The 27011-nt window shown below is 44.5% G+C and overlaps 1 protein-coding gene across 2 annotated transcripts in view; it reads left to right on the top strand.

Moving 5' to 3' along the window:
* The window catches only part of clu (clustered mitochondria protein homolog), a 101912-nt gene that overhangs the window by 66203 nt on the left and 8698 nt on the right, over positions 1-27011 (top strand). For both annotated transcript variants that reach the window (XM_065433657.2, XM_065433656.2), the window contains exons 22-33: positions 2767-2837; positions 4212-4284; positions 5758-5922; positions 6733-6793; positions 8431-8693; positions 9250-9474; positions 13127-13207; positions 17166-17291; positions 18131-18216; positions 20663-20792; positions 23557-23691; positions 24796-24869. In XM_065433657.2, the coding sequence (XP_065289729.1) occupies positions 2767-2837; positions 4212-4284; positions 5758-5922; positions 6733-6793; positions 8431-8693; positions 9250-9474; positions 13127-13207; positions 17166-17291; positions 18131-18216; positions 20663-20792; positions 23557-23691; positions 24796-24869 (1490 nt within the window). The remainder of the gene's footprint in view (positions 1-2766; positions 2838-4211; positions 4285-5757; positions 5923-6732; positions 6794-8430; positions 8694-9249; positions 9475-13126; positions 13208-17165; positions 17292-18130; positions 18217-20662; positions 20793-23556; positions 23692-24795; positions 24870-27011) is intronic.

Raw genomic sequence — 27011 nt, 5'->3', positions numbered from 1 at the left:
TGTCCTGCAAATCTTGCATTCTAACATTGTCTCATGTCTTTGAATGAATGAATGAACTTTATTCCCCTTTTAAGAATGGGGAGGAGCCGGGGGGGGGGGGGGGAGGAGAGTTGACTGTCTAGCAATGGCAGTATTGAGAAACCTCTCCTGGTTGACGGATAGTAGATCGGCCACATATACAGGGCACGCATTCGTCTGTTTCATTTTTTTAATGAAAAGTGGCGATGCCTGTTTAGGGAGCTTGAGCAACAATGCAGCACAAAAGAGGTTGGAATTGCCCAACCAATGGCTCTTGCCCCAAGTTGAGGCAAGGGGCAAATAAAAGTGTTTACTGCAATGGCTGTAGCCTGACTCGTCTTATTGCTCATGGAGGTTGTTCTGCGTAGTGCTGGTGCAAGGCAAAGAACATGCAAACATAATGCAAAGAACATGGCAGAACATGTGCAGCATTGTTGGCATGTTTCTGCTCTGCCATATAAGTTTAATGACAAGCTGGTGTAGGAAGAATGCACTGAACAGTGGCTGTCACGATGATTGTTGCTACTTTGATTTTAAAGGGACCCTGAAATGATTTTCACTATCTTGTAAAAGCGTACCAAGTCGTTAGGGTAGGTCCTTTTGATCATTAAGTGACAAATTCAAGTGCTCCGCATAAGGCATGTAATTTAACATAAGGTTTTCAAAATTTGCGTCACTGTTCATCGCAGCAGTGCTGCCCAGTCACTGTCTACATACCAAGCGGGCGTAACATCAATCGGGCGATCTATCCAATTGGCTACCCACGTAGCGTCATTGATAATTTTTACCACATTATGGTGAATAAATGGTCGTAATAGTCGGAATGTTAGTTAATTTTTTTCTATTTAAAAAAAAAAGTAACAGAACGAGAATACGCAATGACAATTTATCCTTACACTCAAGCACTTCCGGCACATGGCAAGTGCCGTGTGCCTGTGTTACAACAGTGCTCTCTGTCAACACGAGAGGCACAGTCAGTGTTGGTCTCGTGCTTTAATTTTGCGAGGGTCGTATTGCATTGTGGGCTGCGAATCTGGCGATTTACGAAATGTCAAGCTGCAACGTTGTGTCCCTTACCTGCTGGGCAGCAGGAAAGCAGAGTGGTCGCAGCGCTTCAAGCTATCGCTATTCGATTGGTGCCATGATCGCTAGTGCCAGACTTTGGTTGTTGTCTAACTGGCAGAGCAGCTGCGCCAGTCGCAATCCTTTTGCCAGGGCGACCTTGTCACTTCGGCTTAAATCCTTCCCCCCCCCCCCCTCCCGAAAGTAAGGAAAAAGAAGAGCTTTTGGTTTGGGCAGTATTATGCAACTTTTGTTGGCTGTTTTCAAGCACCTTGTAACTTCAGCAGCGTTCAGCAATCACACGCGACCCAGTGTTGCCGCATCGGCAAGGTTGGTGGCTTTCACTTTTATGGGCAGGCTTTTCTCTGTATTCCACGCCTTCCATCGTCTTCAGCGCCCAATGACAATTTAAAAAATGTCAACCTTTGCACCCTCCTCGCAAAGTAGACAGCATGGCGCCTCTTACAAACAGATACATTTCCGAACCCGGTGGCCTACCACTGCTAATACCTGGACCTTTACATGGATAGATGTAGATTCTGTCAAGAAAGGGCTACCTAAAACACATGGTTTGGGTTTGTCTTCGGACACCCACACAGAATAAAATACACAAGACCACACCACCTTGCTCAGCTGTGCACTGGAAGACCAACTTAAAGCAACCCAGCATGGCAAAGACGCCGCCAGGGCCCAAGGGCTTGAGGCAGTCATCTAGGTGGAGAGGCCTAGGTCTCAAATGTGCTGTCCTAAAATAAGGTTTATTCCACCCCCTCCTTCGCACCCATCAGATTGGACTGTACGAAGTACCTTAACCTCCACAAAGAAAAGTAAACAATGTCCTTACCACTATTTGGCAGCAGCTGATACGCAGAAAAGGAACTCCACATAACCAGGCAGACCTTAAAATGTTGGCCTCAAAACATGCGAAAGTGCGCAGCTCAGTGCTGCCAAAACGTGCGAAACAAGCATCCCAGTGATTTAAATTCTCATCAATCAGCCATTAGTAGCGCTCCTTACGCGCTACATGACTGCAGTAATGAATCGCAAGGCTAGTTATCCCTTTTTGTGCTCGCTTTTGTCGCTCTTCTTTTTCTGCATAGATAAATACAGGCTGCATCCATCCGGATCTTTAGTCTCTCATGTTTACAGTGATACCAAGATGGTGATGCGATAGCACCTCCTGAAACCCGACTTTCTTCCCAATTTTGAAAAGAACACATTAATAAAGACGTAATTTTCCCTATTCCTGCCGTGTATTTCTTCCAAATATTTCACCATGAGATAAAGGGAGGTCTTAGGATTGCGGAAAGAAAATAAATTTATAAATAGAAAATTTTGAGCAATTGCTTTGACCCCCCTCTTAATTATCACAAGTTTTGTACATTTTTGGGTGATACAAATTTCTGCACAGTCCCGAGAGATTTGTATCATCGAGATTCTACTGTATGGGCTTTGTTAACGGATGCGGAAAAATTTAATGTGACTTTGCAATGCAGTGAACAGTGTGCTCAACTGATAGTTAGCTTGCCCGGCCAGCTGGACCTGACAGAATGAACTCATTTGTGGTAATAACCTGTAACACATGCACGGCAGTTGGTAGAGTGGAAAAGATGTGTCGACATTTAATTGCTTCATCTAAGTGTTGTAGTGTTTACCTTCAACTTCACTTATTTCGTGTCGGCACAGGTGAAAGACTGCGCGGATCACTCCTGCTCTCCCATCGATGGAATTACGCTCAGCGAGGCCATGCACAGTCGGTAAGTTACAAACTGTGAATGCATGTTAAGCATGAGCATTTGAGGGGTTAACAACAACCTTGTTGTACAACTACCCAATAAATATCTATCTGAAATGGCTGTCATTATGCATTAAACAAATTTGTGTGGTAGGGCAGGCCTTTCAAGCACTCGGCATTGGGCTTTGGCTATGCACAGTCAACTCTCATTACAACGGACGCTGATGATCCGACAAAAAATGCCCGTTTTATGTGAAGTCTATCCAAAACGCCTCATTTCCAAGTCTTTGGTCATGTTGTGTAACAACGTTATTGAAAAGATTGAGTGATCAACGTCCAGATTAAAAAACAAACAACAAAAAAGGTCTCAATTTCGCCAGAGAGGCAAAGCATTGATTAAAATAGCATATTAGCACACAGCTATGTGAAGTAAGGATAGTAGTTTTATCGGTTGTATAAAGTTGTAAACATTCGTTTACTAGCTAAATTAACAAGCACGGTGTCGCGCACACACAGGTAAACATGAATACCTCTCACTCTATGACCACGGAAAGTTGCTGTCAAAACATTGGAGTGAGAAGCGCCGGAGCAGCAGCGAGTGAATTGACCTTCTTGCTGGCTCTCACTTCAACGCAAACTAAACGGCAAAAGCACAGTGCATACAAAGCTACCGGCACTGGGCGCACTTTGTCCACATCGCAAATCGCCTTGAAGATATGGTGCCAACACAGCCGTGCCATGAGCAGCAGACGCTGGAGTAGAACCCCCTCTCCCTCACCTCCCCCCTTGCCTCGCGCATGGAAGAAGACAGTGCACTTTCGCCCCGCCTTCCCTCCTCACGCATGCTATATTGAGTCGCAATTGTTGGCTGACCCTCACAAGTCAGTTGTCAGCACATGTTGACACTGCAAAAGTCCATTTTATACGCCCGATTTTGACAAAAATTACCTCTAATTTTGCCCGCTGTAGCTTATAGTCTGTTGTAGCACGGTCCGCTAAAAGCTAACTTTCGTTGCATTAATAAAATAGGTAGAGCAAACTAAAGTTGAAATATGGTCCGTTATATCTGAGTCTGTTGTATGTGGGTCCGTTGTAACGAGCGAAGACTGTAATATGGCAGCAAGAAGTTGATGTATAAAGCTTTGCATATTTTTTTCAGACACCTTACAGATTTTATGTCAAATCTGCTTTCTCATATTCGATCAAGGTATTGAAGATTTTAAGGCATTGAACTGCAAACCAAACTTTTGTATGTGTGAGAGCCCGTTTCAGCTGGCTGAATCTTTCTTTCCATAGCAACGTGTCCTTTGTAATACCCTCAGTGTTGCATGCTGGCAACCAATGCAGGGTCTCTTGCACTTGCTGTACTTGTACATATCTCTGTGGCTGTTTGCAGGGGTATCAACATGAGGTACTTGGGACGGCTCGCAGACATGCTGGCGCCCATGGAACAGCTCAAGTATTTGCATGTGAGTGCCCTTCAGTTTCGCATGAGTAAGCTAGCTGTCATTGCTGCACTCAACTTTGGTACTGTCACTTTTCTGTACATGTCTGAAAACTAGGAGTGTGTGCATACAGTCGAACCTCAATATATCAAACACAGATATATTGAATTATTGCGTATATTGAACACTTTCTATATCGCCTGGAAAATCGCCTGCATTTTAAATTTTCTATTTCCAATGGGGTCGGATAGCACCGCGCAAGCGCTGATGCTATCCCGCTCCCGACTTCAACCGAGGCTGTAGCTGCTTTGGCACTTCTTTGCCACTGCTGCGGCACAGTACAAGGCACCGACCTATCGCTTATGGGTCGTTTAGACTGTGTTGAGAACGCCGTGGTTAAGCACACAGCTGCCAGTAAGAAGTAGGCTACACTGCTGCAGCACTTCCGGCCAAAGAAATAAATACTTTTTGTGAAGCTTCAAATGAGTATTTACTGAGTATTTCATTAACTAACATGTACAAGTTTTTGACGTGTTTTATATATCGAATTCTGGCTATATCTAACTATTTCGCGATCGCCACGCTGTTCGATATATCAATGATCGACTGCATATCAAAACTTTTGAATATGAATCGAATAAGAATACTTAGCTTCAGATATTGAATTGAATGTAGGATAGCTATATGCATAGGCATTTTTAGCAATAGTGGTTATTTTTACATGTTGGAACATTGCAATTACGTTTTCAATGGTAAAAAAATTAGACTAGTAAGCCATTATGCACTGGAACCTCGTTATAATGAAGTTGAGGGGGGATCAGAAATTACTTCGTTATATCCATTGTTGCCATTTACTGCAATATATGCCCAGTGGGGTGCGCAATTTTTAATTGTTAACAAGAAGACTGCCTTGCGGCACGCAGAGCCACTAGCTACATAGCCACGCATGCGGTGAAATTTGAATAAAACAACAAAAGAAACTTTGGCGTGTCACGCGACTTCTTAGCACCTGATGCAACAGCCTTTAGACGATGCCTGTCTTCTGTTCCGTTGTGATGGTCTTTCGCGTGCGCTTTCCACTTGGCTCATCGTGGTCGAGCAGCACGTGGCGCACAACACAGCGCTCCTCCGTGTCATCAAAGTGGTAATTGAATTTCGCCTCACCGGCTTGGCTCGGCAGGCTCGCTGCCTCCAAGATCGCAACGATGCCAACGGATCTCGGAGGTCACGCCCACCTGCCAGCCTGCCCGGTGCACCACAGAGCGAGGGGGAGACGTGAATGTATGGTCTAGCTCGTAGAATCCATTGGCCGGATAATTTCACTTCGTTAAAACACGGTTCTAAATACGTGGATCTTTATGGGGATTTCAACAGGAATTTCATTTACTCGTTATATCCATTATTTAGTTACATCCCGTATCGTCATAACGAGGTTCGAGTGCTAAAAGATTGTGTTGACCCTACCCTAGTGCCGACAGTGCCCATCATTACTCGCAGGCGGTGGTGGTGGGTGAGCTGCTGACCCGTGCAGCCAAGCACCTGCTGACCACCCACCTACAGGGGGTCGACCCCACCAACATGGCAGCCGCCATCAGCCACTTTCTCAACTGCTTCCTAGCTGCGCCTACCGCCAACGTCCAGGCACCCGTGTCCTCCGATGAGGTGCGTGCGTGTTCTCACCATATCCCGCTCCCACCTTTTTTCACCTGCTGCTGTTGGCCTCAACGCTATCGCTCTTCACTGCTGTTAGGTTAGGTTGGATTAGATGGTGGGTGTTCTAGTTTGTTGTAGCAGTAATAGTAGTGGTAATGTATAGTACCAGTGTGCAATTGGTGCCCCTTCAAGTGCTAGTTAATTTTGTCTGTTGAAAATCGTGTGGCAACATAATTATTGCATCTTGAGCATCAATAAATGCTGTACATCAATAATGTACAGCAAAAATACAGACTAGGAATCTCAAATTTTCCTGCATTTCTGGATTCCATGCCCCAAACTCGGAACCAGTTGAGCTACGCGAACTATATTGATGGTTTCGTGGACAAATTTGCTTGGAAAACAGCGAGCCTCATCCGATATTGTACCACTGGAAGTCATTGCCGTTGTAAACAATGAAAGAACAGCATTCACAGCATGTTGATTTACTGTTGCCACAGCGAATGTGCATGCGCCTATCTTGTAACTTCTTTCACATATGCACTTGACACGCACAAATTTTGAAGCACAGTTCCATTTGAAAGTGTCGGTGCACGCAGAGCATTTGTACATAATTATTTTCATTAGGGCTTCCAATTTTGAGGCGTCACTTTGCCACATGCACTTGTCTATGTACCAAGAATATAGCCCCCACACTACCAGCTTTACGGGCTACGTTAAGGGTGCTGTCAATAGGGACTCGTCGTCTTGCAGTGGAGCTTACATTGGCCACACTGGCCATTGTGTCAAAGTTTGCAGCACAATTTGTTCGTCTCGCAGCTCAAGGGTAACCGGAAGAAGGGCAAGAGGAAAGGAAGGCACAACCTGTTCTCTGTACAAGGTATGGGCATGATGCTCTCTTTCGCATTGTCATACAGTGAAACCCTGTTTGGTAAACTTTTCATTGGTAGACTTCCACTGGTAGTTAAAGTTCTGTGCCCAACTGCATTCCTGTTGCTTTTGTTAAAAAAAAGTCTCATTATAGCACATATCGCTCAAGGTTATACATGCCAGCATTTTCTGGACATGCAACAACCCTTTTTCGTATTGTGGTTTTCCACAAGGTGGTTTTCTGAGCCAGTCTCTGGGCTATCGATTTTGCATTTGGTGTATATGTGTGGCGTATATGGCTATCTGCATGCAACATATGAACCTGTTTCGCACTGCATCTTCACTTGAACTATCACTGAGGCCACTATTACAGTTGAATCTTATTTAACAAAGTTACGTTGAACATGCAAATACCTTTGTTAGATCTGATAGTCATTATTAGCATATGCAAAGATACCGGCAAAAAAAAAATATCTTTATCAAATCCATGTGAGTGAAACACAAGTGGGGTGCCTCTGATTGGCATGTAAAGGGTCTTTGTGGATTTTGATAACCCATAGACAGTTTGCCGTGCCGATCTGGGAAACAACAATGCCATATTTACTCGAATTTAGGCTGGCCCCGATTTTAAGTCAACCCCCGAAAGTCCGACACCAGGAGAGAAAAAAAAAAATTGCCTCGAATGTAGGACGAACAAGAAAGCGAGGACAGTGTTCACAATATGATAACAGCATTTACTGAATGCAAACATGCCATCCTCGTTGTAGCACACACAAAAAGCATCTCCCGTTGGCCCCGCCAATGACAGACGTTTTCCTCATCAATGCCAAAGTTACACCTGGCTTGAATGTTTGACGATGCCTCTGTGGCTAGCATAACCTTTCGTTTGAAAATGGCACTATAGTGGCATCGCCTGTTTGGTGCCATTATGATAATGCCTTACTGTGCGCCGATAAGACACAGATCAAAATGGCAACGTTGCTCATATACTTCAATCGGTTGCTGGCGCGGCCAGTAGCGGCTGCAACACTTACTTTTCTACATGGTGCTAGCTATGCACCATGTTTATAATTTTAATTAAAAACTGGTGCGTTTTTTAAAAACTTGAATCTAAGCCGACCCTAGAGTTTGGTATACGATATGAAAAAAAAATCTATCGGCCTAGATTTGAATAAATATGGTATATATTTTTCTATAGTCCCATTTCATATCCTCTGTGTTCATGTTTCCCACTCAGGTGCTTCTTTGTAATGAAACTTCTCACCCTGCTGGGGTATCTTTTTATTGGTGCGGGTCAGCCATATCCTTCTCCTGATCCCTTCCTAAACTGTCAGTTTTTGCTTCAAGCTGTCTTTGCACCCACACTTTACAATTTTGGCTGTTTGTGCATGTTATGCGTGGCCATGGCGTGTGAACTGTTGCTTGTAACGGAACTGCATCTTCAAGCACGAACGGAGAAAGGGCAGGCGCATCGTGCTTCTTTATTGGGAGGGGCCAAAGTCCTACATTATTGATTTGTCACTAACAACGAGAGCTAAGATGCTGTGCGCCCAGAAGTTCGTCATGAACGAGAGTAGCTGCACGCGTGTCCATCATTTTGGAGAGAGGGCAGGCCCACGATTTTTCGCTGGTTACTTGTGCGTGTAGACTCCAGTGAGTGGGCAAGCCTGACGCCACGCTCCCTGTGGGAGCAACTGCGCGGGGAGCTGCGATCTTACTACGGCTGGGAGCTGCCCTCGACGGCCGCGTCGGCCGGTGGGTGTCCGGACGAGTACCTCGGGAGCCTGCGTCTGCTCAAGTGCTCCCTCCTGCGTTCCATCTGCCTCAAGACGGGCCTGCAGCTGCTGCACCGCGAGTACACCCTGGATAACCGGTCGCGGGCCCCCTTCACCGAGGACGACATTCTCCAGGTGGGTGCCTCCAGATGGGCATTTCCGTTCAGTTTGGTCGATTGGTCGAGCAAACCAGTGAAATGACAGCAGGACAGTAGCTTGCGCTGTAATTGCTAACGACCCTGCAAGCAACTGTAGAACGCCCGATGCGCAGCACACATTCTTTTTGGTCTGCATTTATTGGAGGCATCGCTTCAGGCTGTGGGTTTCGAGAAGCGAGCTCTGCGTTGGAATACGGCAATTTGGGAAGTTGCTGCTCTGAAGCCAAGTGGCCCACTTGAGAGTTTACCACTGAATGCCTTGGTCAAAAGGCTTACTTGTTGTCCTATCGATGCGTTGTATCAGCGAGATCCTGAAGAACAGGTTCAGGTGGTTGCTACTATGGGGGCTGCATAAACGGGACAAAAAAAAAAATGGGCATGCTCTGCTAGACGGCTATGGTTTTAATCATACTGGTTTGGGGACACCAGCACACGAGCACACATTGAAGCAAGTTAAGGCAACACTTTTGAAGTGGCTGTGTGCTTGTTTTGCGTTGTGTCGAGACCATTTTAGTGATCTACCTGTCGCGCAGGTGTTCCCGGTGGCCAAGCACGTGCATCCTCGTGCAACGGATGCATACCACTTCTACCTGACGGGCCAGAGCAAGATCCAGCAGGGCCTGCTCCGCGAGGGCTATGAGCTGGTCAGCGAGGCTCTGAACCTGATGAACAACGTCTACGGAGCGCTGCACCCGGAGATCGCCCAGTGCCTGCGTCTACTGGCTCGCCTGTGCTACGTTATGGGAGACCACCTCGAGGTGGGCTGCGTTTTGAAGCAGAGCCTTCGTTTTCTCTTCCCCAGGGATCGTTGTCGTTTCCTTGCTGATATACATACCAGGTGGCTGAAATGTCCTTGAGCCTGGTGTCTTCATCACCAAAACGACAAAAAGCGAGATATGGGCACGAGACGTGACCAGTTCAGTACAGTTGAACCTCGATATAACGAACTTCCGTATGATGAAATTCTACCTATAACAAAGCATTTGACTTTTCTTAAATTCTCGTCCATAGAACACCATGTATTTAGACCTCAGTATAACGAAATGAGAGTATACGCGATTTTGAATACACGTGAGCTCATTTATAATAAACTTCGTTATTCCACAAAAGGGGGTCATTGTACTATTCAGTAGCATAGCCAGAAATTTGTTCGGGGAGGGGGGGGGGTCTCATGTTGCAGCTCGACCTCTTCCTTATAGAATTTGTAGAGGGATCAAATACATGAATAATAACTGCATTGCCATTGCCAGAGATGCTGCAAACGAATTCTTGAACACTACGCACTGTCAAAACAAGTAAAATAAGTTTTTTATTTTTTCATAAAATAATATACTCGTATGTATCAAAAATTGCACCCGAAATAACTGATGTCAATGCTTCCATATTTTCTGTCTATTTAATAAGTAAAGAAAATATCTCACGAACTTTAGAACTATATCAGTTTGAAACCAGCAAAGCAGTGCATGCCGCTGATATGAAAAATGTAAAGGCCATGAAATGAACAAGTTGAGGATGAGTAATTTAATGAAACTTTATCATTCAAGAACCTTGTGTACATTTTTATACGTATGTAACGGCCAGGAAAAAATCTCAATGACGCTGTCCTTCCGGTCGAATGTATTGCGCAGGAGCAGCTGTCACCGATCGTGTGTTGTGAGTAATTGCATCGAAATTATAGTCGCAACAGAGAGCAACCACGCATTGTTTCTTTTTCTCGTCTGCTAGCCAGAAAGCGTCCAAAACTCTGCTAGGCAAAAATCCACTCGGCAAGAGAAAAACGAACGCGCATCAAGGTGCACAGCACAATGGTCGGGGCAACACGAGAAAAGCGCATGCACTTTGGCTGGCTCCGGCAGCCCGCGGGTGTTGAGACGAAAAAAAAAAATTGAAGTGGCTCAATGTGTTGTCGCAAACAAAAGTCAACATAGAAAAATAAGAACATGGTTACCTTTCCTGGCTTTAGTGTCTTGACATGGGTGCTTTGGCGCAGGTGAAAAGAAATTGATATTATTTTCTGTGACATGACAGCAAAAATTAACCACCACAACGCTTCATCTCATCGGACCTCACTGCGTGCTTTGTCAGCTTGTCTGATAGCGCATTGATTTGGTTTGTCTCGTTGTATGGTCCGATGTACAAGTTTAGAAAAGTCGATGCACCTGTGGCGTCAAATGTTTATAACAACAAAGTTCCAGCATTGAAAATCTAAAGCACGACTTTGGAAAAGTCATAGCACCTTTCGCAACAAAATTCTATGAGAACTTTGTACCTATAAAGTTTCAGAATTGAAATCCATGCGCTCCGTAAATTATGCGGCCTCCGCGAGATGCCGCGACAAGCCCGCTCACCATCAAAACGCCCCTGAAACTTTGTTCTCAGAAGAGGCTACTTACGTTATGCGACTCCCGCTATATGGGCCAACGACCATACAAAAGACATTTCGGTGCGAACATTGCGAACTCTGGCTGGATTTCGGGGGAACCCCCGTAAGCCTCCCCCCTCTAGCTAAGCCCCTGATTGTATCATTTTGTTATATGTGAACTCACCCTTCAAATTGCACAAAAATAACTGACGTAGAAGCTGGTATCGACAGTTACGATTCAACACCACCTTGCTCCAAAAATATGATGTTCATTATCTTCATTTTTGTTCCAAGCTTTTTCCTGGCATCCACCTTGACATGTAGGGATTGGTTGTCAACTTCGTGTCGTGCCTTCAGAAAGGCACGCCTCAGGCTTTTTGAATTTTTTCGGAGCGTAGCGTAGACTTTGCTCTCAAGCAGTAACAACACATAAAGGTCATGTTGATTTAAGTCGAATACATGCGCAAACCACTGTTGCAAACTGATCAAGTTGGAAAACTAGGCGCTTAACCATTGCTGAACCTATGCCCCTGTGGGCAGGCACAGAATCATGCTGAAACGCCCACCTCTGATGCGGGACTGGCCCCAGGGCCATACCACCTTCTCCAGAATGTTGTTCAAATATTTTTGACTGTTCACTTTCATTACCTTGTAGACGTAAAACAGGATTGTCGAACACCGCATCGTTCTGGTGCCTATAATGATGAGGCCAGGTGTCCCTTCCGATGAACGTAGCGACCACATCCATTCACGTCTTCGGCCAATGGACCCAGAATTCTGTTTTTTTGGCTGAAACTCGACCAGTAGCAGATTGTTTCTCATCAGTGAAGAGCACTGTATGATAGCACACTTGAGAGTGTGCTTCAAATGTGTACAGCACATCTGAGGGCAGTTTGATATTGTAAGGTCATCCAGAGCTTGTGTTGTGGAGTATGATCGAATGCAAGCCCATGTACCATCTTGTGATGTTTCTAACCAAACCCTCACTTTCGCTTAACTCCGTTGCCTATTTTCTCAAGCACCTCCTCAATTTCTGCTTGATCCGCTGTCTGACAATTCTGACCATAGCAGGAGTTGATGCAGTGTGTGCTCTTCCACGCCTGGCTCGATGCTTGAAGTTCTCCTGGAAGCATAGATAGTGAATTGGGTTGTTCTAGGAGCAACGCCAGTGGTCTCCGCATTTCTTCTGATGCCAGGTCCCAGACCTGGAAAACAGAAAGGTCTTGGTCCGAACACATTTAGAAGCTATTACCTTGTGAATCTGAAAGTAAGCAGCATCGTGCTTCACCTATTCAAAAAAGAATGGCGTGAAGAACAAAAACGCACAGTTGCAAATTTTCTGTCCAATGGCTACAGCAGTTGTGCCTTAAAAAAAAAGCAGGCGCAGGAACTTGTTATCCATCCAACTTGGGTCACTGCGTATTTGCCCATTCTTGGCCACTCCACTGGCCAACAATCGGCTGTGCCATCTGCTACTGCTGCTTCCTTGCCAACTCAAACAGGTTTTGTGTCATTTTGATCCCAAAATTGCGTTGGATCCGCTTGCTTTTCTCTAGTCTGCACACTTTCTTCCCATTTGCACAGTCATCTTGGTTTCATTGTTTAGACACAGACATTAGCCACACTTGTCAGAATGCTTGCTTTTCAGTGTTGTCATATCGCTGTGGCCAGAGAAATAAGCCATGCTTTGGCTGCTGTTGCCAGTGAAAGAATTTGGTTTTCACTTATCTCAATCAGTCGCTTAGTATTCTAAAGGCCCAGTGAGGGCATTGTACGGGTACAGGGTGAGGTGTAGAGCATAAATAACACTTCGGTATTTTTTATTAAAGATCTGGAAATGGAAAAACAAAAAACATAACGTTGAATATGCCTCAGAAGAAAAAAAGTTTTGCAGTTTTCAGACAAGAAAATTCTTATGTTGCATAGCTGATGAAGAGCAAACATGCTGATGTGTACAAAACGATGAACCTAAATTGAACACTGTTCCACTGGCACTTTGTATGAATGTACTGATATTCCTTTTCTTAATTTTATTTTATTCTTAACAGGCCATGGCCTACCAGCAGAAGGCTGTGCTCATGAGTGAACGAGTGAATGGAATCGACCACCCTTACACCATCACTGAATACGTAAGTACACAGCGAGGTTTTTCATCTACATAGCATTGTTGACTGGCTTCACCAGCCAGCTGTTCTCTGCTAGGGCTTTTTGTAAGAAGCCGGTGCAGAACATCGTTTAATGTGAAATTAGCATCGGAATTGAGGATCGATCGCTAAGCAACGAAAGGGCGCATTTATCTAGGCCAACTAGTAGCAATGCAACCAGGTCATAACGTACAAGTGGGCAAGATGAAAAATTGTTTGCGGGCACTTTCAGCAGGCGCTTCCGAGTTTTGAGTGGCAGCTTAATCATTGTATTGTGCTAGTCATGGTGAATGCACATGCAGCCTGAGAGGATAACGGCAAAATATGAAAAGCAGCTAAGGGTTGTGCAAAGAGTGATGAAGAAAAATTTCAGACATAACATTAAGAGACGGGAAGATGGCAGTATGGGCTAGAGGGGTCGCTGGTCTAGCTGGTATTTTAGTGGAGATTGAAGTGAAACAGCTGGAGTTGGGCAGATCTTGCACAGAGCCAATAGCCAGTGGTCTGTCTGAGTGGTTGCCGACTGAAGGGAAACTCATTCGGAAGCAGCAGAGGATTAGACTTGATGATGAGATTAGGAAGTTTGCACACACGTAGTAAATTCTCGGGGAGAGTCCTTTGTCCTGCAGCAGGAGTCAAGGCAGCCAACACGAGATGTTCAAAGTTCTGATACAAAGCCTTTATTTCTACACATAGTGCCTTGGGCTTAAAGGCGGTTTCAATTTTGGAGAAGCTAGCAAGATCCCACCTCTACAGTGTTATGCTGTGTTGTATAGCTCATTTGCGTTACTTTGAATACAGTCGCTGATCAATGTATCGGACACGGATAGAGCTGCAAAGGTGTCCAAATAATTAGCCAGTCTGAAAACATTCATTTCGACGGTAAAATCTATTTTGTTTCTTTTTACAAGATCGGCACAGTGGAAAATTTGTTTACTAAAATTTGCTCAATGTTGTGCTTCGATGAAATGATAGCTACAGTAAAACATTATTAATTCACATTTCACGGGGCCTAAAAATGATTGAAATGACCATAACGTAAATTATTGGGGGCATCAAGAAAACAGTAAACAAATGCTTATTACGTCAACGTGCCCTTACTGAATTTATTTTCTGCATGAATTGGAAAATCCCGTTTCTATTGTGCACTAGAGCAGTGCAGAAACTGCACTTCTCATCTCGTGACATTAACACTCGCAGTGGCAAAGGCCTCGTAACATATTCGCAGCTTCATATTTTTTTGCCAATGATCCAGTCGACAACAGAACATCCATCCACTGTGATGTAGCCAGTGCTATTCATCCTTGAAAGGTTCCATTGTGTTTGTGACATTGTGCACGCAACTGTTTCACTGAGTCAAAACTAGTACTGTTTGCTGCTGTGAATGCAGTTCGGAAGGCACCAGGAACAGGAAGGAACGATTACTTGGAAAGCCAAGGAATCGCCTCGACAATGAAAGCAAGGGCAGGGCGGCATCATGAATGGCTGCAGCTTTGTTTGTGGTGACCATGTTTGCGATGTCACACGCTTTAATCAGTCTGACAAATTGAGCAGCACACCATATCGCATCCAAAATTTTGGTTCCTGTTGTACATTGGTTCTGTGGAGTTGGTGCTATTTCCACAAGGAAGTAAGAATACGATCGAGCAGGTCTGAAGAATCGGGCATCTGCAAGATTGGCCGGCTCCTATACACCTTTTTTTCATAGGCGCCGCCACATTATGAGCGCAGTGGCACCGCCAACAAGCAGCGCCATACTGGCGTGGGTGAAAGCAGTGTTTTACATGGCAGGTATACGCTCAGCAGTAGGTTCTGGCGTTTGTTTTCACGGTCGTGCGGTCTGTTTAGTATGACGTGCATCTTCCACGTGGTAAACATTTCTGTAAGACGTGCTGAAGTGGTTTAAGGTGTCGTGGCCAGAGTTTCTGCTGGCGTTGAGGAGGACGGAGCACGCAGCGCGATGTGTGCGCGCATATTTGAGCCTACAATCAGCCTCAGAGATCAATTGTGTATTTCTTAATGTTTCATTCACTAATGTGACCTTATTGCATTGTTATCCTCTATTTCTAAGCTGCAGTTTAGGAGCCATGAAACATACGCGACGATCGTAACAGCGCGAGTGCCGTTCTGCTATGATAGGAGCTGTGATGTTATACTTTGACAAGCGTTCAAACTGCTCACTGCAGGTTACATTGCGTGACTACTTGGTTCGATGGATGAGGTTTCCGCCCCTGAATAAAATAGTTTTGGCAAGTACTAGCAGCATACCTTACAGTCTTAATTAAGCTTGTCAAGCAGAGGGACTGTTTACGAACTGCGTGAGCGTCCAAAGCAGTGGTAAGTGCTGGATTACCGATGTCTTTGTTCTGTTCTATATACTGCATGGTTCAAGCATACCGCGTCAGCAGTTATATATCTATAAACGTTGTATGACGTGACTATGCGAGGTCATATTGCAGCGTTAGCCTTTTTATCTTACTTTTTCGAAAAAGAAGACGATAACCGAATTTTTTGGGGGGGGGGGGGGGTGTTCATTCCGTTCTCTACAACGCACTCACATGTATTACGGAAATTTTGTCCTCAAAAATAGCCATCGCATTCTTTTTATGCGACCCCTCTCGTATATTATGGCTGTATACAGGCCAAAAAGGCAATGCCGAAGCGCACAGCTTATGTATGCATCGTGCTGGTTCACCAACCGCAGTGATCGCTGTTGAGCAGTGCCATCGGTCTCATGCAGGAAAACTAGCATAGACGTATAATAATTTCAAGGCTACTAGACTTGAAACGTGCTAGAATGATGCCGGTGATCACAAATATTTGGTAGCGTCTGCCGCTTGGTCGTGCACGAGGATGCGCTCTTATGTTTTACTCCCTAAGCCAAGCGATCAGACAGTGAGCTGATTTATCATTTAATGCTGGTAAAACAGAGACACCGGGTTTCTTTGTTGAATTAAAACCGATATAAGCAAAATAGTTCACAACACATATACACACCGCGACTGATAATGTGCGCACACCATGGCTGATAAATCGCATCGCATTTTTGCGCCACCAAGACATATTTCCGCCTACTGTAGTTACCCATGCACTGATAGGCTTCCCTGACGACCTTATATGAATGGACATGACGTAAATTTCACAAAGTACGATCTAAAGCATCTCAAAATCATTCCGCAGCACGCGACAGCAATACTTTCAAGCAGCACCGCGCTGGATCACCCGAGCCAGATAGGAGGAAAGGCTTTCCACACGCCCTATCCTCCTTGCCCGGTGAAAAGGTCTATATCTCCTGCTGGCATTGCAAACTACATTCAAATGTTTTATAACAGCCACAAGGAACCAATAGATAGGCCAGTTTCATGACTTTGATTTTTTTTTCTTGTTTTTCTTGTGGCTTATAATTTATCCTATGGTTGTTCCTAAAGATTTAGCCCCTCGGTTTTCATTATTTTGGCTCATTTAAGTGCTTACCAAGAGGAGAATGTTGTGGCTGTCGAAATCCTAGATTTGTGAACCATTTTATTTCTTCATGGTGATTTTGTTGGGCAAATTACCCACGATGGTATCATGGTGGCTATGGCATTGTGATGCGGAGGTTGAGATTGCAAGTTCAATCCCGCCTGTGGCAACGACCGCATTTCGATTGGGGTGAACTACAAAAGTGTTTATATGTACATATTAAGAACCCCAGGTGGTAAAAATTAATCTGGGGAGCCCTTCACTACAGTGCGCCTCATAATCAAATCAGGGTTTTGGCAAATAAGAGCCCACAATTAAGTTTTTTCAATTGGCAAATGAAATTTCTTCACAATCTAGACAAATGACAATGTCTACATAGAGCTTCCTTGTAGAGATTGCGGTGCCAACTATTAATTGTAATGAACGAACTACAGAGGAGCAAACCTGCATCTCGATAGTGAATTGACATTTATTTTTGCAGACCCACCTCGCTCTGTACTGCTTCGCAAATTCACAAGTGACGACAACGTTGAAGCTATTATACCGGGCAAGGTACCTCATGCTGCTCGCATGCGGGGAGAACCATCCCGAGATGCCCGTGCTCGATGTAAGTGTGCCTTAGTGTTGTGACATACCCATATGGTTAACTGACACTTGTAACGCTCGCATATTCAAAGGCCTGAAATGTCGCAACTATTCTGTACGAGGTTTGTTTTCAAGCTAGTGTCGGGTAACGTAAACTGTACAAAGACCTTACTCGTAAAACTTTCTTATGAAACATCCTGTGATGCAGCTGTGACTTTGCAGTAGGCACGATGCCACAAACCCACTCTAGCTCAAGACCAGTGCCAAGGAGGCATTTACTAACGTGCACTGTTGTGTCATGTGTCAAACTATCTCCAGTCATGGCCTCCTGTATTTTTCAATGCCTGCTCAGTCCCTCCACAATGCATGAGAACAATTGGTCAACAGCTGCAGCACCGCATTCCATTCATTTTAATCCTGTCGCGAGAGCATGGACAACTTGAGCTGGGCACTGCTGCAGCTCCATGCCTTCTGCATGACGTGCGACGACAGATAGTTGATGTGACTCTATGCTCCAAAAAACTGTGACCAACTACAAGGAAAGTGGGCACACTCTCCGTGTCATCTATTTTTGGCATTACTGGGCTGGCAATACAGGAGGCTATGCTCTAGCACTTTTTGATTAATGACGAACGAATAGTCTTTAATTACAGACTACCATGACAAACAAATCAGTGGAAAGTCCTGACATATGTTTACTCTCCCTGAATTCAGCGCACTGAATAATTAAACTAATTCATAGAGGTCAGGTGACCAGAAGTTGACCGTGTTGCTGCAATTCACTTTACCTGCCTAAAACTGCCTGATGGTCATATTGAAGCTTTGTTTGACCTTAATGTCTTTTTCTTTTTCTGGTTGCAGAGCAATATTGGCCTCATTCTGCACGCTGTCAGCGAGTACGACTTGTCATTAAGATTCCTCGAGAATGCCCTGAAGCTCAACATTGCGTGAGTGGCACTCCTTATTCTGTGGTGCTCATGGCATCCCCTTCTTAGGTTTACCTTTTAAAGGCTTGTGTCAGGGAGAGCTGGCTCCATGGTCATTGGTTGCCTTGAAGTCTGGATAAGAGTCGTACAAAAACGAAAAGCTGGCAGAGACCAAGAAAAAAAAGCTTGTGTATAGCTCTAAAGTGCAAACTTTCGTTGCTAGCTGCATTGTTTAATACGTTTAGATATAATGGTCAACCTGCTCGCAACCTCACCACTCATATTTGGGCTTGCATATGTGTAAGAGAAACTCTCTGTACTGAGTGGCGATAGCAGCATAGCTTTGCAGCAGCTAATGGCTAGAGGACTTTACCTAAAGTGCCTGAATATTCTTGCTTGTTTTTTGCGAAGTAGCGGTATTTTCCTCCTCACTGTCTCAAGCAGTGTCGTCCACTGCATTCTTGTGGTGAAGTACATGGCTTGGGTTTGTCCACTGCTGTTTCCACATCGCAATAGATAATGTAAAGCAAAAAAAATTTCTCGATGATTACGATTCTCCCTAATCAAAAATTTGAGCACAGCTCTACAAGTTCTTATTGCGCGATATATTGGCTCACGAAAGGCAACGCGTGAGGCAACGCGTGAGGCAACGCGTGAGGCAACGCGTGAGGCAGCGCGTGAGGCAGCGCGTGAGGCAGCGCGTGAGGCAACGCGTGAGGCAGCGCGTGAGGCAGCGCGTGGATGCGATTCACAGCAGCCGCCGCTGCACATAGACCTCCGCACATTCAACGCTTTATTTCCATAGAGACGACACGTGCTACTCTGGCACCATTTTGTAGCCATTGCCGCCGCAAACCCCGTCTTGTGCAGCACTACGCTTTTCTTCTCACGCTTTTGCCTTGCCCTCCTCCTCCACTTTCTGTCTCATGGTTCCGCTGAACCCTCGTCTTCCGCTTTCCTCCTCGCTCTCTCTTCGCTACCACCATTTTTCATCTCCCGCTGCACTCTGCGTTCGATTTCATTGTTCGCTAGGTTACAAAGCGCCGTGCCAACGCTCGCTGCAGGAACGACGCCCAAGAGCTGTGGTTTAAGAGAAAGTCAGAAAGATAGACCGGAAGAAACAAAAGCAGCATTGGGCTGCAAAAATAGGGACTGATTTTTGTGCTTGTGGTGGTTAGCACAGTGTAGTTCGTGTCTGAACTCCTGGGATCATCCTCGGAAACATGTTGTTACCATGCTTTTCATTGTCAGCATAGTCGGAGCGCATTTTGAAAGAAATGGTGGATGGAAACAGCTTCTAGCTAGAAATCCAGCACCTACAATAGGATGCTTCAGCGGCACTTCAAAAGCTTTTGCTACTTAGCATTTTAAAAGATAGCATATACAGGACCTTAGTTTTACTGTTAAGTGAGCTACGTTATCAGCGACTATGCTGCACCAAACTATTCCCTTTCTTAAACACAATTTCGAAATTCTGGCACTTATTGTGTGCTTGCATGCAAGAAAAACTGCATACAGTTGCCTGTGCATTTTCATAGCCAATTTATTTTCTTGGCTATTAGCCTGTACTTTTGAGTTAACCCCTAAAAATACTTTGAGTATACTAGTTTTTTGTTGTAGCGCATACTTCTAGCACTACATTAATGGCCGTTTTTTCTGTGAAAGGCATTTTTCCGTGGTGCCTGCTTGCTTATCACTTTGAGGGTCACAGCCGTACATGTGCAGTGGTGTTCACATGTTTAAAAGAATGTACCTTTCTTGGAAGCACTGCCTAGCATTGCCCCAAAGTGCTTTTACCTTCCAAGAATTCAAAAAAATTTTTTCATGCATAGCAAGTGAAAAAAAAGAAAGGAATAATTTTTAATAAATTCTTCACTAAAGAATCTTTTCATTCCCTCGACTACTCCACTGTTAAAAAAAGATTGCTATTTGCGGTCATGCAAACAATTTCTTTGTGGACAACTTTTGATGACATTTCTACAAATTAGCAGCATGCGACTTAGCAGTGCAGTCAAATCTTGTTGTAACGAAATTGCATCAGACACAAAAACACCTTCATTATGTCTGATACTCGTTATGAGCATATATTTTTTACATGCTCACACTGGTGGTAAACTTTGAATCTACTTTGTTATATCTGATAATTCTTTGTATTCATGCTCTTTACATTGAAGGTTTGACTCTAATGCTGTCATAAGATAGTGACTGCACTGCGAGAAATGCTAGCCAGAGAGATTAATGACACGAGTGGAGCTGTTTATTGGGCATCCCTATTAAGGGCAGCTGTCATCATCATCATCATAATGACAGCTGCCCTCAATAGGGATGCCCAATAAACAGCTCCATTGAGGGCAGCTGTGCTCATGCTAATTTCTGTATGCAGTCTTCTCTGCTGCTTTACTTTCGTTCACCTCTGGAAATTTCCCCCCAGTAGGCTCGTAGTCATGCGTGGTTGTCCTATATGCAGGTTCTATGGTAGCCGCAGCCTGAAGGTGGCGGTCAGCTACCACTTGGTGGCTCGTGCTCAATCCTGTCTGGGCGAATTCCGATCGGCCCTGCAGAATGAGAAGGAGACCTACACCATCTACAAGGCGCAGGTGTGTGTGTGTGTCTGCTGTTGAAAGTGTTTGATTACAACGGGGTACAGGGACCGACAGCCCTACTTTGTTTTGTGGCATGGTTTGTTTTGAATGCCTCCCACCGTGGGAGTGATAAGGTTATCCTCTCATTTGTGTAGCGTTGTTGCGTGCACCAGCTTTTGGCTGGTGTGACAAGTTTGGGAGAGTTAGTGGTCAAATGTCGCAGTTGTTGCGAATGAGATGGCACTGGAGAATGAGGAAAAAAAAGGGGGGGGGGGCATTTTCTGGTGTTTGCACATTGAATAACCATGCATTTTTCTGTTCTGTAATCGAGCAGTAAACTTTGTGAGTACAGTTCAACATTGATAGAACGACATAAAAATTGGCACTCACTTCATTAATCGGAAATATTATTACAGTGAAATACCATAATTGTTGTCTGGGCCACAACCACAGAAGGTTCACTACCCTGAATTTGGACGTAAACATTCTTCTTTTAAATAATTCGGAAATGATGTGTGCACGAGCTGCAGTGCATATGTTTTCAAGCATGCGCCTTGTCAGCTACTGCCTCGCAGCTTTCTCTGAAACGTGTTGACACACTTCAAGGAGACATCTCTTGTCCTCAGTTATTTCCACAGTTGATTGTCTGTTAGTGGGAACCTTGTTAACTTAAAGGGACCCTGAAACGATTTTGGTGATTTTCTACAAACGTACTGAGTCTTTAGAGTAGGTCCTTCTAATCATTAATTGATGCATCTAAGTGCTCTGCGTAAAGCGTGTAATTTATTATAAGGTTTTAAAAATACACATCGCTGCCGATCGCAGCGCACTGCTAGGCGGAATTTTAAGCCGCCCCTACCCATATGATGCAAATAACCCATATTACATCACATGGGCGAGCTATCTGATTGGCTGACCAGGGCGCGTGGTTGATAATTTGTCCAACTTTATGGTGAACAAATGATGCTTGTAATAGTTGGAATGTTAGTTACTTTGTTTTTGTAAAAAGAAAATAACTTAAAGAGAATACACAAGAATAGTTTTTTAGTACACTTCAGCACTTCCGGCACACAGCAAGTGCCGTCTGCTTGTGTTACAACGTACTCCATTTTGACGAGAGCTCCGCGGTCAGAGTCGGTTTCAGTCTTTTCGCGAGCACTATGATTCGACTTTGTTGCCTTGTGGACTGCAAACCTAGCGACCTGCAAACCGCGAGTCCAGTATTAGGGCAAACGCAAGCGCAAGGGGACAGGGTCTGGCCGCTTGACTGTGCCGGGATGAGCCACGAGATGAGCAGAAGGGCAAATGTGAACGGTCTGCACGGTGCAGCCACCTAGTGGCACAGAGCTCAACCATACACAGTAGCAGCAACGAAGTGTATTCTTTGCTGCTGGTGTGTATTTTTCGCAGGAGTGTAATCATCAACACGTTGATTTATAAATGTTTAAAATGCTTTACACTTGGTTAGAACAATATTAGCGCTTTGTTTGACTGGTTAAGCGCTGCGCCAGCAAGTGTCTGGACTGTGCAGACCGATCAGGCTGCTCACGTACGTCTACGCTAAAGTTGCTTCATCAGCTTGAGTTTATGCCTCCAGTCATTTGCCGAAATGACCAGCTTGCCTGTTTTTAGCGGAGTACCGGACACGTTCGGCGCTACGACAGAATGCTCGCAACGCACGCTGCTTCGATAGCTCTCGGTCGACGGCCAAGCGGCTTGCGGAGAGGTCTCGCGCGGGAGGGGGCGTGCTCCTAAACAACCGGAAGTGAGCGATGTGACGTCGCATCGCGACGCTGAACCAGTGAAGGCGGAGCTGAGCGCCGCTCGCTCGGCGAGCGAGTTGAGGAGGAAAAGCATAGCTAGGGAGGAGGGTAACTTCTAATTGCTTGCAGCTCCATTAATACGTAATGCTTCACTTAAATTGTGCTGCGAATGTTCTACTTAAGCTGTACCCTACGCGCCTACAAAATTTGTCCGAACCGTTTCAGGGGCCCTTTAAGTGTTCGCATTGTTATAAAATTCGTTTTGCGAAGCGCTGTAGGTTGTCCCATCATGCTTTCTGTAGGCACCACTTTTTTTTTCATAAGCTGGTCCTGCTGCTGTGCACTTCCCGGAGTGCACACACTCCGGGAAGTGTGTGCACTCTGCGCTGCAAGGGTTTCTGTGCTTTGGGCGTGCGCTTCTGCAGCAAGCTTTTGTTGCTCCTGCACTGCCTGGAAAGTGTGCAGGTGCTATTGACTGCAATGCCCCCTCTCTCTCTCTCTCTCTCTCTCTTTCTCCGTGTGTTTAGTCTCATGTATGGCACAGTCTGCCTCTCAAGATGGCTTCACCTTTGAACAGTGCACTATTGGCACTGTGCATAGAGCCATATTGCTTGGCGCATTGGTCTCGTATGGAATTGTTTCCACATTTGGTTGTTGGAGGCAAGCTCATCAACTAAGCACCGATGTCGGCACGAAATTCGCATCCCGGTGCACCACGGCTTGTCCTGTCATGCTTTACCCCCGTGCATATTTGTTCGAGCAACATATGTGTATGGCTTTCTGTATGCCTGCTGCCGTGCACAGCCCTGAACATGTGATAGTTTTGTCGTATTTGGGCTAAAAAACGCATGTTCTTTGGGCGTCAACTTACTGAAATGCTATGGTGGCCTGTTATGTTGAGGGTTTTGTTCAGTTTAAGATTGTTATACCAAAGCTCAACGTATTCGAATTTTGATCCCAGTGCTGTTGGTTACAAAACCTCGCGTCCTTCCTAAGATGTCTGTCGTGGTGCGCAGCTTGGCGAGGAGCATGACAAGACTCGTGAGAGCTCGGAGTGCCTGCGCCACCTAACGCAGCAGGCGGTGGTGCTCCAGAAGAAAATCAACGACATCTACAAGAAGAACACCACGGCTGCTCTCCCTCCTATTCAGGTGCGCTTGCTTGTCATGCGCGTTGTGACACTAGTACTCTCGAAGAGACATTACGGGAAAAATAATTCGAGCTGTATAAGTAAATTGCCGTTCTGCAATTCCGATAAACCCACTTGCCGTGAGAGAAAGCTTGGTTAACCAAAAAAGAATGCAACAAGGCAGGTGGTGATGCCGCCTTGATCGTCAAACATCCGTGTAGATTGTAGATTTTGACTTAGTTCTAGTTACCTTTCGGTCAGCAACAATTGCCTACATTGTATTCTAAAGCAGGTAAACACTGAACTTGACAAGTGTCAAGAACTTTTGTCAAGCCACAAGGGCCCAAATATACGAGAGAAAAATTCTTTACATCACCCTGACGTACAGCCGCTAATGTTTCAACACGAAGTTCCAGAAATGAAGGTTTGGTCTTCGTTTTTCATTTAGTAATCAACATCCTTTTATGAAATTAAGAAACATAGTTCTGAAAAAATACTGTGCCAGTCTAAGCTGATTTAGTCAACAGTGTGTTCAAAGGGGCTGGTTGGTTGATTTAGTCCTTTTGTTTAGTGTTCCTTTAAGGAGGCACTCTAACTATTTTGCGCAGTTGTTTCCTTTTGAAATAGTCACCATGTGGCAGTTAAGCATTCTTTTTTCCTTCTTTCTTTCAAAGCAAAATTTAACTATAAAGGTGACTACAAGTTGAATCAAACATGTTCTTTTTCATATGGTAATGTGCTGGGGACATACGTGGTTCATATTTTATGAGTGTTTTCTTAAAGCAGTAAGAAAAACTTATTTCACTGCACTAGGGAAAGGGCACATTGGAATCAGAAGACTCTAACCATGAAAAATTGAATGCACACCAAAAAATGTATTATTTATACATCACATTTCTCTCTTTTTCTCGTCATAAATATCAGCCATGCGTTAGATTCAAAAGCACACTAGGATCTGATGACTATGTTAGTTCAACCCTTCACTCCTAGGTCTCATTGGTGTCAAAGTATCGATTGTTGCAGAAAGTAGCTATTGGTACACCACACACACTAATGCCTTCGCTTATACCCAATTTCACTGTGCGTTAATGCCTTCTTTGCATCGCCTTTCTTTTCCCATGCTCAGATCCAGGCGCCTTCCCAGAGCAATGTCCTCGAGATGCTCAACATAATCAACGGCATCCTTTTTGTACAGATCAGGTGAGGATCATCTGCTTTGCCAAGCACATTGGCGGTTAGAACAAACTTTAGCTAGTTGGTAGGGATTCATGTTGGAAAAAGTTAGCCTTGCAGATCCGGACTTGCGGAGAGGCACAAATGACTGTGTTGTCAGTTTCTGCATGCCTAACATTTTTTTTTTTTTACATTGATAATATGTAGTGTTTAATGACACAAGGACCAGAAGTGGCCAGAGAGTGCCATGAGCATTGAATGAGGGGAACGATATTGAATGTGTGCTGAGCGCATTCATTTGCGGGGCAGTAGCCATTTATTTCAAAGCGTAATGTTTCATTTTTGGCATGCTCAGTTTCACACACAAAAGGTTCTGATCTGAGTGCAGGGAACCTAGTAATGCACTGGAGCAAAAGTTTGAGGCATGTAGTTCAGAAAACCATAGAGTAATCAAACTCAAATAATATACTTCTTTTGGTACGAATGTACTGTCCATGGCCAGAAATGAAGGTACACAAGAATGATGCTTGGTCTTTAGGGTTAAGAATGTTATCATCCTGTACATGTTTCATCTTGCTTTGACTCTTACAGAGACGGCGAACCCTTTCTGTCATTGCAGGGTGTCATGCAAGCAATTTATTTTCATGAAATGGAATTCATTGTAGTGGGATTTGTCTGTACTGCAGCTGCGGCATATGGGCTCAGTATCATATTTCAAGCTACAGTAGCTTGACAGAGGCCATTGTAATATCTGTGCACTTATTCTAGCAAGTAAGGGACATCGTATATGAAGTACTGTAGAGTGTAACCTCAATGTGACATTCATAGACGTGACAGGCTATCATATAACAGAGTAAATCTAAAATTTGCGAATTTGTTTAACCAACAGCATGTATGATTATTAGAAATATTGCATATAGTGAAGGTATTTTCATGTCAGATGTGACTTTGTTATAATGAGCTTCAACTGAAGGTACACTCGAACCCGGACATATAGAATTATTGTCTATATTGAGCAGTTGTAATGTCCGCTTCGAAATCTCATGCACGTATTACCTCACACGCGTATTGTCTCACCCTCACACATTTTCACTCTCGCCCAAAGTACAAAGTGCTTTGGACCGCGATAGGATCTTATTGCACTTGGACTTTATACGGAACATGATGCGGCTCCACTTCAGCAGTCGCTCTTGTCGCACCGTGCGTGATTTGAGAGGTGCGTTTGCAAGCAGCTGCTTGTAATTCAGTCATTTGAGCATCTGCGTCCGTGGAAATTTCCATTCATTGTCTCGGCATCCCTTTGTGGGGGAAGCGAAATTTCATTATATTGAGGTTCTAAATTAATGGTGTTCTGTGGACAAGGTTATAAAAAGTTAAATACTTCATTATAACGAGAACTTCGTTATATCAAAGTTCATTATATCAAGGTTTAACTGTGTATTGAGCGCAGTGCCCCTGCAAAGTGTGCCTTCTCCTAACAAGAATGTGATTGTCTCTCGTGTTATCTGAAATAATCATGTTGACGAAACGGCACTGTTTTGGCAGATGCTGTCAAGGCATTGCAAGTGAAAGGCATGAAGGAAAAATTTGCCAGGTGTGTGCCTCAAAATACTGAGGGCTCGTGCAGCAATGGGCTTATTTTCACTCCGCAGTGCCGGATTGGCTTTAGTAATCTTCACCTCGCTAAGGCCCTGTAGTGCAGTGAAGCATACTAATAGCAGAAGTCCATACCATCAAGCAGTGAAGCAAACTAAACTGCGGCCATTCATTATTGGAAAGAGGAATGCCATGCCACGCCAGTTCAAAAACGCAAAAGGCCTCCCGCTCGGCTACATGCGCTCCACAAGAAATAGAGGGCACTCAATCTTTTGACCGACTGGCTCCGTGCATGGGGATCTACAAATTTCCACTCTTCATGTTCTCGGACGTCTATCTGGAAAGTGGAGTTTTCAGATAAGCTTCAGGTAGACATACTTTATACTTTGAATTGTTTATATATTGTCGAACTATTTTGCGATCCTCTTTGAGTTCTGTTATCCGGGTTTGACTATATTGCTTCTTGCTATGCGCAACAGCGCAGCAGTTTCATGTGCAGCAAGACGTCTGCTTATTTAGGTAAATCTTCTGATCAGTATTAATTCAGTTGAAATTCACTACTTGTGACACAGT

Source organism: Dermacentor albipictus, chromosome 2, assembly GCF_038994185.2.
Source record: "Dermacentor albipictus isolate Rhodes 1998 colony chromosome 2, USDA_Dalb.pri_finalv2, whole genome shotgun sequence".
NCBI classification, from domain to species: Eukaryota; Metazoa; Arthropoda; class Arachnida; order Ixodida; family Ixodidae; genus Dermacentor; species Dermacentor albipictus.
Note: the sequence above shows the minus strand (reverse complement) of the source record. Positions and strands in the feature narration are given on the sequence as shown.